Source organism: Marmota flaviventris, chromosome 5, assembly GCF_047511675.1.
Source record: "Marmota flaviventris isolate mMarFla1 chromosome 5, mMarFla1.hap1, whole genome shotgun sequence".
In the NCBI taxonomy this organism is placed as follows: domain Eukaryota; kingdom Metazoa; phylum Chordata; class Mammalia; order Rodentia; family Sciuridae; genus Marmota; species Marmota flaviventris.
Window position 1 is genome coordinate 88528267 of NC_092502.1, and position 15358 is coordinate 88543624.

The window sequence follows — 15358 nt, forward strand, 5'->3', positions numbered from 1 at the left end:
TAGGAGCTTCTGATAACCATTTTGGCAACCTGTAAATGCTCAGAGACAAAAATTCGAAAATTTAAATCCTCTTCTAGAACACAAAAGGGCATAACAAGAAAATTCTCTACATTTTTATGAGATCAATTTTATGACTAGTTATATTTTGAATGCATAGAGTCCTACAAAAAATGTCAAGTGAAATTTTAGTGAATATTTCAATGCCTCACAAAAATAATCTGAATGTATGGGGAATGACAGAAAAGAAAAAAATATTTTCTATAGTTTCTCCACTTATAAAGCTGGCAGATGGATTTAGGAAATTAGGTAGCTGTCAATCTTTGCTGCTGAGATTGACATAAGGCTGAGTGCTCTTGCCGGTGAGGGAAGCAATTCAAGTTTGGAGGGTACAGTCCAGAAAGAGACTCCAGGCCAGTGGGGTTGAGCCAGCATGGAGGCTGCACAAGGAGCAGGAGCCTGGGAAAGAGATGCTTCTAAACAGTGGCACGCCCAAGAAGAAGATTAGAGAGAGAGACAGAGACCGGTGTGGACCTTTCCTGTGAAAAGTCACTCTGTGAGGCAAACCCCTCATGTGGAGAAAAGTTTCAATAAAATTGAAATCTTAGTGATGGACTTGGTATGACTCCCTTGTTTTCTTGTGGAGGCATCGAGGTGGGTCCTGTGTGAGTGTGGGCAGAGCAGACTTCCGGGCCACACATGCAAGTAAAACACATGTATGCTGCAGCTGCAATTGTTGTCATGATGTTTGGAGCACTCTGGTGTTTGGTAGTCCTCTGGAGACACTTTCCTGTATTACAAGACTTGTTTCCTGGGAGGTGTTTGTTTTTGTGTATGTCTCTAGGGTAGAGAATACTGTGGTGGAGTCAGAAAACCTGAGTTTAATTTCTGTCCTGCTCTGTCTGATGGAGAGAATGACTCCTGTCCTACCCAGCTGGCTGAAGGGATCAATTTAAATAATGCACCTCAAGTGCTTTGGGATGTCTGTGTTTTTGTAATTATTTGATGGCAATGTGGGCTGCACTGTGTCTCCCAAACAGACATATTAAAGTCTTAATATCCAGTAGCTCAGAATGTGACACTATTTGAAGCAGGGTCATTGCAGATGTAATAGTTAGGATGGAGTCACATTGGAGTAGAGTGGACCCCAAATCCAGTAGGACTGGTGTACCTTTCTGAAGATGGCCACATAAGGACAGACACAGGGAGAACGAAAAGATGGAGGCAGAGATTGGGGAGATGAAGGACAATCTGCATTCACCAGAAGCTAGGAGGAAGACACAGAATAGATTCTCCCCTATAGCTCTCAGAAGGAAACAAATCCTACTGACACCTTGACTTTTGAGACTATTAATGTCCAGAGTTGTGAGACCAAAAAAAAAAAAAGAATCTGTTGTGTTATGGTAGCCCTGGGAAATTAATACAGACGGTAAGTTACTTAAGATTAGGGAGGTCCTAGGCCAGGAGAAATGTATAGAATTTATTATAACACTATCTTAGTTCCATTAGTACTTATAACCAGCATATTACTTTTTTTTTTTCAGCATATTACTTTTAAAAATATTATTTCATTATTTATTTCCCAAAACTATCCTGTGAATGTAAGTAAAATTTTTCTTAGAAGGAAACTGAGGCTTGGGGTTATTAGTAACTCAGCTGGGAAACATTGGGACATGCGTCTCCTCTTTCTCCTATATCACAGCAGCTTTGCTGTGGACAATTAGTGGCTCTTTACGTTATATTTGCTCTTTTCTCTGAGAGGTGAAGTGTGTTTATTCTTCTCCTTGCTACTCAACTTGCTTCAACATCATGTAATTTTTCACTCTGGGCACCTTTCCTGCTTGGTTCACATCTCCTCTCTGCGGTGGTGTCACAGGGGCTCCTTCTTGAGAACTGAGACTGGCTGCAGCTAGACCTCAGCAGGGTCTTTCACTAAAGCAGAAGCTCTTAGATGTGATGGGCATGAAGAGCCTCCTGGGCTGGAGGCACTGAACGTCACCTGGCAGCCTTTGCCATGACAGATTTGGGATTCTTGGGGCTGTGCCCGGACCTAGCTTAGTCTTGTTTTCTTGGGGTCAAGGGGTCAGTGAGAAGATGAAAAAGAGAATAAAAGACTGTGCCGTGGCTGGTAGCAGCACCATCCATCCTGACAGGACCTGCATGGAGAGCTCGACAGCAGCGTTTTGTCTTCCTTTCTTAAATACTGTAGAGTGAAATATCTGTCTTTATCACTTAGTAACAAAAACAGTGCATCATCGTATAATAAAAAGTGGTGCTGAGAAAACCTTAAAAGCAAATAATTTTATACTCTGAATGCCACATTCTTCTTACAAGGAGAAATTATTAGTCATTCGTCATTTTGACCCTTTGACTTACTTAAAGTTTTATCTATCCAAATTTTAAATATCATTCTTTGATTGTCAACCAGACCCTCATCTTCTCAAAATGTACTCTTGAGAGAAGTACTGAGATTACTAAGCCTGGACAAATTAATCCATTTGTAAGTTGTTTTTTGTAAGGGAAACTTAGAACTTTCCTCGGAGGCAGCAGAGTCTCAGGATTCTTTCTATCTAGAGACTTCCAAATAAAATTCCAGACACGTGGTTCAAATTCATACTTCCATCCTTTTTTTTTTCCTGTCCTCCTTGCTCCCTTTTTATACCTGCCTTAAAAACTTGACTCTTTCTCAAGATGATCACATGGCTCAAACCTTCCTGTCTTGGTCTTGGCTCAAATGCCAGTGTCTCAATGAGGCCTGTGTTGACCTGGCTACCCAGCAATACATACTGTTGCCTCTTTCTAGAAGGGAGCTCCACTGGGAAGAGATCTTTGTTTAATTTGTTCACTGGTGACTCTCCAAGTTCCTACCACAGTGCCTACCTACAGTATAGTAGGTGTTTAATGAGCATCTATTTAGCACTGGTTTTGACAGTAATTAGTTTTTGAAGACCAGAGCATCTTAGGGTTAGATGCAACCTTAGAATGTATCTGATTCTCCACCCCCAGCAAGGAACTCAGTCAATTAAAGAAAAACAGGAGGTTTATGAGCAGAATTTGTTTTCTGTTCAAAATTAAACCCCTTGGGAGAATAGTACATGTTTTAAATTATAATTTAAATAATTACTTTATTTCATAGAAGCATGTTGATGAGAATTGAGGGCAGAGGTGAGAAGGAACAAGTGCTCATCATTGATCACTTGAAACTCCCTCCCCACTTCATAGAGCAGATTGTCAGAGAAGAAATGTTCTTTTTCCCAAGTTCACATAGCTGATGGGAGGCGACTCAAGAGCAGACCTGAGATGTCCTGGTTTCCATTAGTGCTCTTTCCACCAGCAGAAGAAAAAGAACAAGAAAAAGGGCTTTGGTGCTTTACTGCTCAAATAGGCACTGGATACACTGTCCTAAGGTCAGTGGATGCCTGCTCATTGTAAACAGTTGTGGAACTGATGAACAAATGTGGAAATCAGAATTACTCATAGATTTTGATATAATGTTGAAGCCAGAATTAGACAAGCAGTCAGTATAGATAGGTAAATCGAGTCATGTCGGATCAAGGAGGCCAATTTTGAGTGAGTCCCGCAAGTTGGAACTGTCCCCTGAGGAACTGAAATGTTAATTCCTTCTGAAACCTTCCTCCACCCTTATCAAGAACATCCCCCTGCTCCAACCTGTTGCTAAGGTAACCTGTCCCAGGAGTTGCCCCTCCCTACAGGAACCTATGAAGTTGTTAATTAAGGAGTCCCGGGCTGCACCATCCTGCCCTGCTTATATGCTTGCCTCATGTGCTTCTCTAATGTTCAAACTTCAACATTTGAGGGAGCACCGATAACTGGCGGTATCAATGATTGTATTGTCAGTGGCATTTTGCCATCCTGTGTCCCGTGGATTGTTGGTATGACCTAACATTTAACCTACTAATAATATGTGAGGTTGCTGCAGCTGTCTGAGGCTGAGAAGGGCATTGTAAACACAACCATATTGCCTGTCTCTAGTGTGCATATCTCTAGTCCAAGCTTTTTCATAGGATGGGCATTACCTCTTTTCGTTGTTGGATTTTTACTTTTGGGGATTGTTATTATTTGTTCTGAGCACCGCCTTTGTATCCATATATATTTATTAAGACTGAACCTCAGAGAAATGTAATATGCATTCTGTCAGTTTAATGAGTCAGTAATGACTTTTACTTGTCTAAGTTCTCTGTTTGCATTTCAATACATTTGTTGTGCCCAGTGAATGCTCTGATTTGTAGGGTGCAGTTATTTAAAACTTGCTCTTCACTTAGTTCACTGGATTACATATGTCCATTCAAAATGTCTGCAGTGATGATTGAAATGCCAGGACATGGATTTGCTCTTCCAGTTAGTCAGCTACCTATAAGTCTAGCACTGATGTTAGGTCGGTTTGAGGTGATTAAGCAACCCACAAGCATGAAAGAAACACTAATCAGGCACTGATGCCTGTCAATCAGTGGGATCTCCTGGCCAATCCTGAATCTTAGCCAGCCACCCGTCCCCACCAACCCCGGTAGGACAAGGTACTCTAAAAACCCCTTTTCCTGTCCCAAGCCCTCTCTTCCTGCCATAAGCCCAATAAAAATTCCAGTCCTGTCCAGAGCCTCCCGCCACGTGCTTCTCCTCAGACCCTCTTCTTACCCACTCTGTCAGTCAGAGGGTTCCTCCTGGGAGTGAAATCTCAATAAAGCCTTGATCAGCGGTCTTTTTTTAATCTGCCTCGTTTTGGTCACTGCTGCCTGACCTTGCAACTTTAAGCAGAGCCGCAATGATTCAATTGTTCTACCCTTAGTCTCCGTTAAATTTGTCAATCGCTGTTCATCAAGAATTGATATCCATGCAACATGGTGGGCTACTATAGGGTTATCAACAGGCACAAGGTTAGAGAGTCCCTGCCTTTAGGGAGTTGCAGTCTAGTCTGAGATTATAGGGTAGAGATCAGAGGAGAACTGACCATCTCAGGTGGTAAAGGGAAAGTTCTAGACATGTGATTCAGACAGCAAGAAAAGGATACAAGAAAGATCAAGGTAGAAATTAATGTTGTGGCCAGATAATCCTCATCATGTTCTTATAGACTATTTCTCCTCTTTGTCTTAATTTTAATTTCTCTGAAATCCAAGATATCAAAAAAAAAAAAGTCTTGGCTTTCTGAAATTCATTACCATCTTTCCAGGATTTTTTTCTCTCATTCCTTGAAATGTAGGTCACCAGTGTGCATTAAACAAAGCCTCTTGGGTTCACACTGGAATTTGATAGATGAGAAGAACGATTTCTAATTTCCATTTGTCACATGAAATCAGGTAGGAACAAGTCTCTTTTTTCTCCTTGGGTGGTAAGGTGAGCTAATATGTCCATTGATAATTATTTTTGTATGTACCATATTCATTGTCCTTAATGCAGCAAAAAATTCATTCATCAAGTGTAATATTTTTTTCAACAATACAAAAATCATTTTTCCATGTTTGGTCCCATGTTGTTTAAATTATAAACTCATGGTTACATAAGCAATTATAAGTTAAGGGGAACATGAAAAGAGGGACTAAGTATTGTGGTTGGATTATTTGGAATGAATTAAATTAAAAGGGAAAAGAACAGGGAAATTCTTAATTGTGGAAATATCGAAATAAAAATCAGTGAATTTAGAAGTTTATCATTTTAATTGGTCATTTTTAAAAATGGAAGTATAGTATATAGATTGTTTCTTCATCAACTCATTTTATTTATTTGATCCTATTTTGTGGTTATTATATATGTTTTAGAATCAGATTTTTTTAAAAATAAAAGCTATAGTGGACCCTGGAGCTCTAGTCCAACCCTTTTGTCCTTACATGAAAACAATTAAAACCCAGAGACTGGCTGAGGTTGTGGCTCAGAGGTAGAGTGTTCACCTATCATGCATGAGGCACTGGGTTCGATCCTCAGCACCGCATAAAATAAAGATACTGTGTCCACCTATAACTAAAAAATAAATATTAAAAAAAACCCAGAGACATTATGGGACTGACTGAGGTCACACAGCAAATTAGTGAGTGAGCAGAGTCCAAGTCTCAAATGTACTGAAAATATTAATGAGAACATCAGACCAAATTATGCTCCCTTGATATGCCAAATATAAGACAATTCAAATAAATACACATTGCCTCTGAAATCCCACCCTTACCAACTAGAATTCTAGGAACTTCTGGATAATATGATGTATTAATAATATGTCATCATCATATTTTATGTGCCCAGAGTTGTTCCCCTTCTGTATACTCACCCTGGATGAGCTCTAACTGTGCCACTGTAAATAGAAGAAAGAAAATTTTTCTGATGATCACTTTAATATTTCAAATTTTCTTGAGTTTTTGTCATGAAATGTTAATGGATCAACTTGGCTAATTTGAGATTCACGGTTAGCTATATCTGAAATTATCATATGTAATTTACAGCCTGTGCTATATTATTTTACAAATAAATTTATAGGGATCTACGGAAGTTATTTAAAGAGAAGAGAGTAAAATCTGCTTGCTCTGTGGTCAAAAAGGAATAGGATAGAGATTCATCTTTCTTAGATGGTTGAGAATTTCTGAAAGCAGAGAACTAGTTTAGATGACCTTAAAGGTCTTATTTAGGCACTTTAATCTCTGACTGAATCATTAAATGTAGTAAATACATAAAAGGAGTAATTTTATAGACTTACTTGTCAACATATTCAGCTAGATCTGTAGAATTCTTGGTTGACATTTTAGCTGGAGAAAATTTTACCTGAAACAAAGGTCAAGAATTTAAAATATATTCTCTGCTATGTTACAGTCCATTTTATCCTTAAAAAAAGTTTTGATTTCAAACAAAACATAGCTTGTAGACCATCATCCCAGTTAATCTTGCCCATGTCCCATAGGTATTGCTAGTGACCATAATCAAAATCAAGTTCCCAGGAGATACTAAAGAGCAATATTTCATAGATTTCATATCACAGAAAAAAAAACTTTTGAAAAAGTCAAAGTCATAGATTATTCCTAGATAATTCCTAAATGAAATATCTAGTGATTATTGACTGAGTTATGAAAGAAGTCCTCATAGAGTGAATTATTCTGGATGTGCTGATTTCCTAGGGGAATCAGTTCAGTTTTGAAACAAGCTAGAAAACTAGTCTCTTCAAATAAATTTATGTTCTAAGAAACTTGGATATCAGATTATTGTAGTCAATGAGAAAAAAATCAAAGCACAAAGCATAGCTATGTACATAATTTATTAGTATGAACACTTAACTGACAACCTCTAACCTAATAAATGGTAATTCTAGAAAGTTGTATTTATACAAAGGTTGATAATTTGGCAACATTTCTATGGTAAAGAGGTTACTAAATATACTCATTGTTTTGCACATGCTGAAAATGCTTTAAACTCCATTTTTTTTATTTTTTAAGTTTAAAAACAAAACAGTTTCATTTTCTCATGTTTGGTTCTATGTTGTTTAAATTATAAACTCATAGTTATATAAGCGATTATAAGTTAAGGGGAGCATGAAAAGAGGGACTAAGTATGGTGGTTGGATTATTTGGAATGAATTAAATTAAACGGGAAAAAAAACAGGGAAATTCTTAATTGTGGAAATATCAAAATAAAAAACAGTGAATTTAAAAGTTTATCATTTTAATCGTTCATTTTTAAAAAATGGAAGTCACTGAAGTCAATATCACTGAACTGAATCTACTAGGGAGAGTGTTATTGGTATTCTTTCTCATTTAAAAAATTAAACAAAACATATTCCCATGGTATATTATTCTTGGTTTATATTCCTTTATATCCTAATGATTGCAGGAATGTGTTAAGACCCACAAACAAAAATCAGTCCTTTAACAAATGTCTGTGGAACCACCACATATTGATTCAGGACTGGAAAACTTAATAGAAAATCTCCCTCTTCAAAACAACAACAAACAAAACTTAAAAATTAGAAAAGTCCATTTTCCAGGAAGCTAATAAAGGACCCCTGATAATATGCAGGCTTTCCTGACCCAGCCCACTTGTGGTGGGTAACCAGAAGAGGTTCCAGGCTGCTTGGGACAGAGTTGGTGAGCTGCTACCTAGTGCTTTGACCCTCATTGTGGAATGGGTGTGGATGCTCCTAAGCCTAGCTTGGCACTACTAACCATTGGGCACTCACGCGTGTGCACATTCTGGAAACCATCCTAAATCCTTAGCGATCAGAATGGTTTTCCCTGGCACACGCCTTTACTCCTGTTTCCTGCTGGAATTGTACTGGGCCCTGGGTTCCTTGCCTAGTTCATTCTAGTTCTTTCCTTCCCATCTCTCTGCTGCTCCCCCAGGCCAGTGAGAATCTGGTTTTATTATTTCCTCAGCAACTGATTGGTCCTTGCCTTACATGTTTGGTACCCAGTAGCCGCTGTAAGTATTTGTGCATTGAAAAAGTATGATGAACAATACGTCCCTGAGCTGTTATTTTTCCTTCTCTTTCTAAACTGTAATAGGTATGTGTGTATGTGTGAGAGTATTCATACATGTGTGTTTTAGGTTAATTAATTAATTTTGGTACCAGGAATTGAATCCAAGGGTGCCACATTAACCACTGAGCCACATTCCCAGCCCTTTTTACTTTGAGACAGGTCTCGCTAATTTGCTTGGGCCTTGCTAAGTTGCTGAGGCTGGCTTTGAACTTGTGATTCTCCTGTCTCTGCCTCCTGAGTCACTGGGATACAGGTATGCACCACCATACCTGGACTACGTGTTTTAATTTAATTTTATTAATTTTAAGTCTCATTTGGAAGAAGATGAATAGCATCCTTTTAAAAATACACCCAGTACACACACACTTTAAAGTTAAAAGAGTTAAACATGATGGAGGAAAATTTGGAAAAGTATAAGAAATTTAAAAATTACATTAAAAATCTTATTTATAATTCTACTACCTACAGCAAAATAATCACCATGGTAGCACAATTATTTCCTCTTTTAAAATGCATCTTACGTACCTAAGGCAGTACTTAAAATTTTACATCTTTGTTAATTTAACATAGGCGTTTGTTCTTATTCATCTCCTTCCTATAGGCTGGAATGTGATTTTATATAAAAATTGTCTCAGAGTCAAACAATTTGATGGTTATTATGGGATTGTTTTAAATGTGTCACTTTTCATTTTTTTCATAAGAATATTTTAAAATGTTATAATTCTTATGACTTTATGAACTATAAAATCCTTTCTTGCATATAATGGAATTTCATTTTTCCAATAGACCTATAAGAGTGGGTATCACTATTTTTGTATTAGGGATAATTATTTTAAGTAACTGAAATCCTTCATTATTATAGAAAATAATTAAGATGATTGTTTTTATAGGTGGAGAACTTAAGAATCAGAAGTAATAGAACTGCTCAAGATGATTTAAATGATGACAATAACTACTTTAGTTATTAACTGAGCTCTTCCTACCTGCTAAACACTTTACCTAAGTGGCTCATTGAAACCCTACAACTTTGTCTGATAGGCATAACTAGCTCATTTTGTAAAAGAGTAAACAGAGAGTTTAAGAAATCACCTAAAATCACACAGTTTGTGGAATGGTCAATAGAGACCCCGAATGAGTACTTGATGTTGTACTGGCTTTTGGGTGCTCTTTCCATATAAAAAGGCTACATCCACTGAGCAGGTGTTACGAGAATTACCAAAGTCTAAAAACAATGATTGTTTACAAGATCCTTTTTAATTAATGTGGAAGATATGACTAGTACTAATAAAAGAAACTTTTTTTTTTTTTTTTTTTAGCTATTGTCTTTTTTCCTGTTAAAATCTGCACCTGGAGTTCACCTTGGCTCCTTTTGAACCTTCATAAAAAAATCAGTATGAAATAAAAAAAAATTATTCCATATATTGAAATCAGTCCAATTCATGTATAGAGACCCTTCTACTTTTCAGCCTATGCTGTCATCAGTCACTATTTTAAGGCAGAATAAGCAAGCAATATGGGAAGACGGAAAAGGAAAACCATTCTTCCAAGATGTCTTAAAACTCACTAAGCAACCTTGAGCTTTAAAGAAGCTGAGAAAAATATTATATTTTTTGATATGAATATCTAAAGTACTTGCTTTTTTTTCTTGGTCACTGGCTGAGCCAGGAAGGGGGCCATCAGGTTCATCCGGCTGTTCCTGTGCAGTCGGGGCCAGTCGGGGAGGCACTTTTGTTTACTTCTGTATCTAGGCAACCAGAATGCAGAATCAGCTCAGGAACTACGACGAGTGAATTTTTGCACTGATGTTTTTGTTTTATTTTTTAAATTAAGGTAGTTTTTGTAGATGTAAAAGTTGAAAGAAAGGCTTCAAATTTGTTTTACACTTGTCCTTCCCCCGAAACCCCTACCCCAGTTTTCGCCATACTGGTATCACAGCCAGAGTCAGCAGGTGGAGTGTATCCTCACGGGTAATTCCATGAGATATTTAGGAACTTTGTTGAGATCAAACAGTCCTAAAATCATAGAGAATAATTTCATACCCTACTTTGCCCAAGCTATCTGAGGGGTTTCTTTGGGATTTATTACTTTGTTTATATGTTATAAGAAGTAAGATAGTGAAGAATGAGAAATTTGAGTAGTTCATGAGGTAAATACCTGAACTCATGAGGCTTGATTTCTCAGTTTTATTTTTTGTTGATTTGAATCTTTTAAAAGGAAAGAGATTTTTTTTTTCTTTCTTAGAAAGCCCAAATACCAAGGAATCTCAATTGCAGGCTAACTGAAGTCTTCGTGTTTCTGGAGCATCTTCCCAAGTGTGGCTCAGCAGCATTGTGACTGCAGAAGGATCTGTGATGTCAGTGGGGCTTCCTCAGACTTTAAGTCGTTAAACCCCTGGGATTTAGAAGTTTATGAGGTTTTTTTCTTAATGCTTATTGTCATAAAAATCACCAGGACTTTCCTTCTTTGTCTTATGGGTGAGAAATGGCCATTATTAACCTGATATTTCACACCATTCCACTGATTTCATCTTCACAGTTGGATGAGAACACTTTCTATCAAATTAAAGAAAGAGGACCAGGCTTGATTGTGTATGCCTATAATCCCAGCTACTCAGGAGAATCTCAAGTTCCAGGCCAGCCTGAGCAACTAAATTGGACTGTTTTAAAATAAAATACTAAAAGGGGTCAATGGTAGAGTGCTTGCTTGGATGTGTTAGACCTGGGATTCAATCTCCAGTACTGCAAATAAAGAAGAAGAAAAAGGAAGGAAATTAAATGGCAATTATTCCCAAATCCTTCTCTAAGTACTGGTTGAAGAAGCTAACTCTTCTAGGACACAAATATTATAGCAATAACAATGGGTGGTATAGGTCAGGGCTTTAATAAATGAATATATCAAACTTTGTGTAGAGGAAATTGTATTTATTTAGTTGGCCAAAAAAGAAGGGATTGTTTTAGCTCCAAGATGTTTTTCTGAGTTTCAGAATTAGATTTTGCATATTTTGCTAATACTACTTGGCTCTTAACAATGATGCTGTTGTCTAAGTTACTGTCCAAATTGTTGTGCTGACTTTGCCTTGGTCCAAGGATGTGAGATGTTCAGGATGCTGTGTGACAGATTTGATCCACAAGTAAATATCACCCATGACTTTGGCTCCATTTGCTTATCTTCTAGTGCTAGTCTCATTCCTTAAAACTTAGAAATACAGTAGTTTATGGATTACAATCTGTGACTATCCCCCTACTCATAGTTATTGCTCTCAGTAACTGAGAGCAGGTGGCTATAGATTCCGAGAAAGTGGGTTGGAACCCTGACTCCTCAACCTACTGGCTATTTACTTTAGGCAAAATTACATTACCTCCTCAAGTCTCAGCCTTTTCCTCTGTAAAATGAGCTAATATTGAACTCATAGGTGGTTGGGAGATAAGTGCCAGGACAGGAACCCTCTAAAATGTAAATGTTATTAGAGATTATTTCACAAGGTGGCTATTATTCAAGAAATAGATACATACAACATCTATGTGAAGAAAAACAAAAACTGGATTTGACCTTGCTTAACAACTTTCTGAGATTCTTTCCCTCCTTAAATTCAACTTTGAATCTGTGGCATTTGGCTAAAGAAATGGGTCCCACTGAAATGGAGAGTCTGACTGGTTTGTTCCAAACACCATGACTACTCAGTTCTTAACTGAATAATACACAATATATAAATGCACCACTGACTTCCTACCTACCCCAAATGTGTATGAAAGTCTATGATCTTCAAAGATTCTTCCTAATTTCGGGTTAATAATAGTATATTTTAAGGGACTGAAACCAAAATATTCAAATTTTAAAAACTTAAAATGACCACACTCTGATATTTTAAATACAGATATAGAGGAGGATGGTCAGCATTGAGGTTCATCCAAGGCAGAGCTGCTGTGTGTTGTTGTGCACTACACAACCCGAGGGGGTGCCATTCACATGGTGTCTGTTATGGGTTGGATGTGATGTGTCCTGCAAAACTCACATGTGAGATAATGCAAGAAGATTCAGAGTAGAAATGATTGGGTTATGAGAGTCTTAACCCAATCAGTGGATCAATCCTCTGATGGAATTAACTTAGTGGTAACTAAAGGCAGTTAGGGTATGTCTGGAGGAGGTGGGTCATTGGGGTGCGTGCCTTTGGTGCATATATTTGGTATCTGGTGAGTAGAGTCTCTCCCTCTCTCTCTCCCTCCTGGATCATCATATGAGCCACTTCCCTCCACTACACTCTTCCACCATGATATTCAGCCTCACCTCAAGCCCTTAAGAATGTAACCAGCTGTCTATGGAATGAGACCTCTGAAACCATGAGCCCTCAAATAAACTTTTCCTTCCCTAAAATTGTTCTGGTCAGATCTTTCAGGCACAGCAGCAAAAAAGCTGACCAAAACAGTACCACTGTAGTCTTTCATTTTGTTACAACAGTTTTTCAGGTCTATGCCAGTAAAATACCTTAATTTAGCAAAGTAAGTATATCAGGACAATTTTCTGATAGGTAGAAGTAGAGTCTTGAGAAAGGGGCACCAATTCTTAGCTCACACAAGGAGTGTACATGGGCCAGTGGAAGCCCTGACCCTGGGTATCTGCCGAGTGCTGTGTGCTCAGCTAAACTAGCCTCACCCAGGCCTGGGACAGAGCAGCTCATGGTTATTGGCAGGTTCTTGGACTTCCTTTTTCTCCTTTGTTCCTTTTCCCTTGTCCACGGTCTGATGATGTCTTAGCACTCCTAAGGTCACCTGTCCTGGAAAGACCTCACTTGGACCTGTGTGTGCCTTAGGTAGCTTTTCTCTTGTGTTTTGATTTTACCTGCTTTGGTGTTCTATCAATCTCTGATGTGTTTAGCACATAATATTGTAGGAGGTACTCCTCCTGGTCCATCTTAATAAGGCAGGCAGTACAGGCATAACTATTCCAATTTATAGATAAAAATACAAAAAGGTTTAGAGAGCTAAAATGACTCACATAAGTAAATGGTGAAATTGATTGATTAGTCCCAAATCTTCTGACCCTTGGCCTTGTGTCTGCCTGGGAGGTGTCATACTGAAATCTACTAAGGTGTGGGTCTTTCGACTTCCATTCTAAAGTAGGGCTATGATTGAACCCAAAGGAAAGATGAGGGTTGTGATTTTAGCCAGTGGATTTGAGGCAGAGCATATTTTGATTCCCCTCAAGTTAAGTGAATAACTTTTTTAGATTCTAGGAAAATGATATGAATCCTCTAGAATGGTGGTTGGGAACATATCTGGCACCAGACAACCTGAGTTCATCTCTTCTCTCTGTTGCTTACCAGTGGGTAATTTTGGTAAATTATACATAATTCTACTTTCTATCTCTAAAATGGGATGATGATAATAGTATAATATGAATAATTCTGTATCAATATAAGATTATGATGAAAATTAATTTGATTTCTAATGCTCTTAAAACACTGCATAGAGCATAGTAATTATGTAGTGAATGTTAGCTCATGTTCTCTTAGGGCTAACTATGTCCATTTTATTGCATTTTCTGTGCACAGTTTTTTTTTTTTTTGTGGGGTCTGGATATCTGTTAAATGAATTTTTACTTTGGCCATAAAGGGTTGGAGGCAGCCTATGGAAGGATCCAGGGGGCCAGTTTCCATGGACCATTTCATGAAGGCCCCCAGCCTCTCTCTGTATAAATGGATTTTGCCCATATCTATCACTGCTCACCCTGGGAGCCTCTTCCAAGTGGCTCAGCATCAGGATAATTCTCTGGGATTCCTGGAATCATTTGTTTAGGAAGGATTCTGAACATTTCCTATTTTAAGTCATTGATTGTGCTAGGGTCACTGGAAAATGTAAGGATGAAAAATAAAAATTAAAGTCCTCTGGTGAAGAAGTTTAATCTCTGGAAGACAGAAGGTGAACCCCCAACTGATTCTAACTCAAGACAGAAAGGGCTGCATTGCATGGTACAATAATACAGACACCAGTGCCTTTCATACTTCCTTATGCCCCTTGGCTAAGTCAAAACTTGGTTAAATTCATTTTTCTACTTCTGCCTGCATTTGTGTGGCAACCCATGGCTTGGCGAAAGCATGCAACCTGTTTACTTGTCTTGAAATTCATGACCACAAGCTTTAAGTGTGTCCTTAATGCTCCCTGGTAATTAATTATATTACATGTCCCTAGTCCATCACTCTCCTGCTATCCTAGATGACTCCCATACCTTTTCCTCTGACCTCAAACTACCATCATTTCCTCTCCCAGTTGGTAAGTTCCACTTTTTATTGCATTAAGGAAACAGATAATCAGAAGAGAATTTCCAAGAGCCCTGCCCAGCTCCCACTGCATGGACAGGACTCTGTGTACCTGTGTCCTTTCATTCTGTCTCCTGCTTTGGCAGAACCATATGTGCTCCTCTGCCCTTCATCTATCAAGGACATCACCCCAGCAATTTCCCATATTCCCTCTTACTGAATCACTGTCATCAACATATAAGCATACTTTTATTTCTCCTACTCACCTTAAATCAAGCAATTTTTTCTTGATCCTATATTGCTTTCCAGCAAACTCAATTTGTTCCATTTCTGCACAGGAAAAATCCATGAAAGCGCTTTATAGTTGCTTTCTCTGATTCTCTCTTAGCGATGGTTTGAATTGTGTCCCCCACTCACATTTTTATATTGAAACCTTAACCTCTCATGTGATTATACTTGGAGAGAGGATCTTTAGGAGGTAACTAAGGTTAAATGAAATCATATATTGGGGTCCTAATCTGATAGAATTATGGCATTGGAAGAAAAAGCAGAGAGAAAGAGAGAGGGAGGGAGAGAAAAAAAGAGGTAGAGAGAGAGAGAGGCCTGTTATTTAAGGACCCAGTGAGAAGGACACAGTGAGAAA

The 15358-nt window shown here is 38.1% G+C and overlaps 1 protein-coding gene across 1 annotated transcript in view; it reads right to left on the reverse strand.

Annotated features, from left to right (window-relative positions):
- Fam81b (family with sequence similarity 81 member B) overlaps nucleotides 1–15064 on the reverse strand; it is a 72468-nt gene extending 57404 nt beyond the window's left edge. Inside the window, 6 exon segments of the mRNA XM_027927503.2 lie at nucleotides 6692–6756; nucleotides 10099–10167; nucleotides 10169–10206; nucleotides 10617–10675; nucleotides 10677–10808; nucleotides 14982–15064. Coding sequence (XP_027783304.2) covers nucleotides 6692–6756; nucleotides 10099–10167; nucleotides 10169–10206; nucleotides 10617–10675; nucleotides 10677–10808; nucleotides 14982–15064 — 446 coding nt within the window.
- Between the last annotated feature and the right edge of the window lie 294 nt (nucleotides 15065–15358).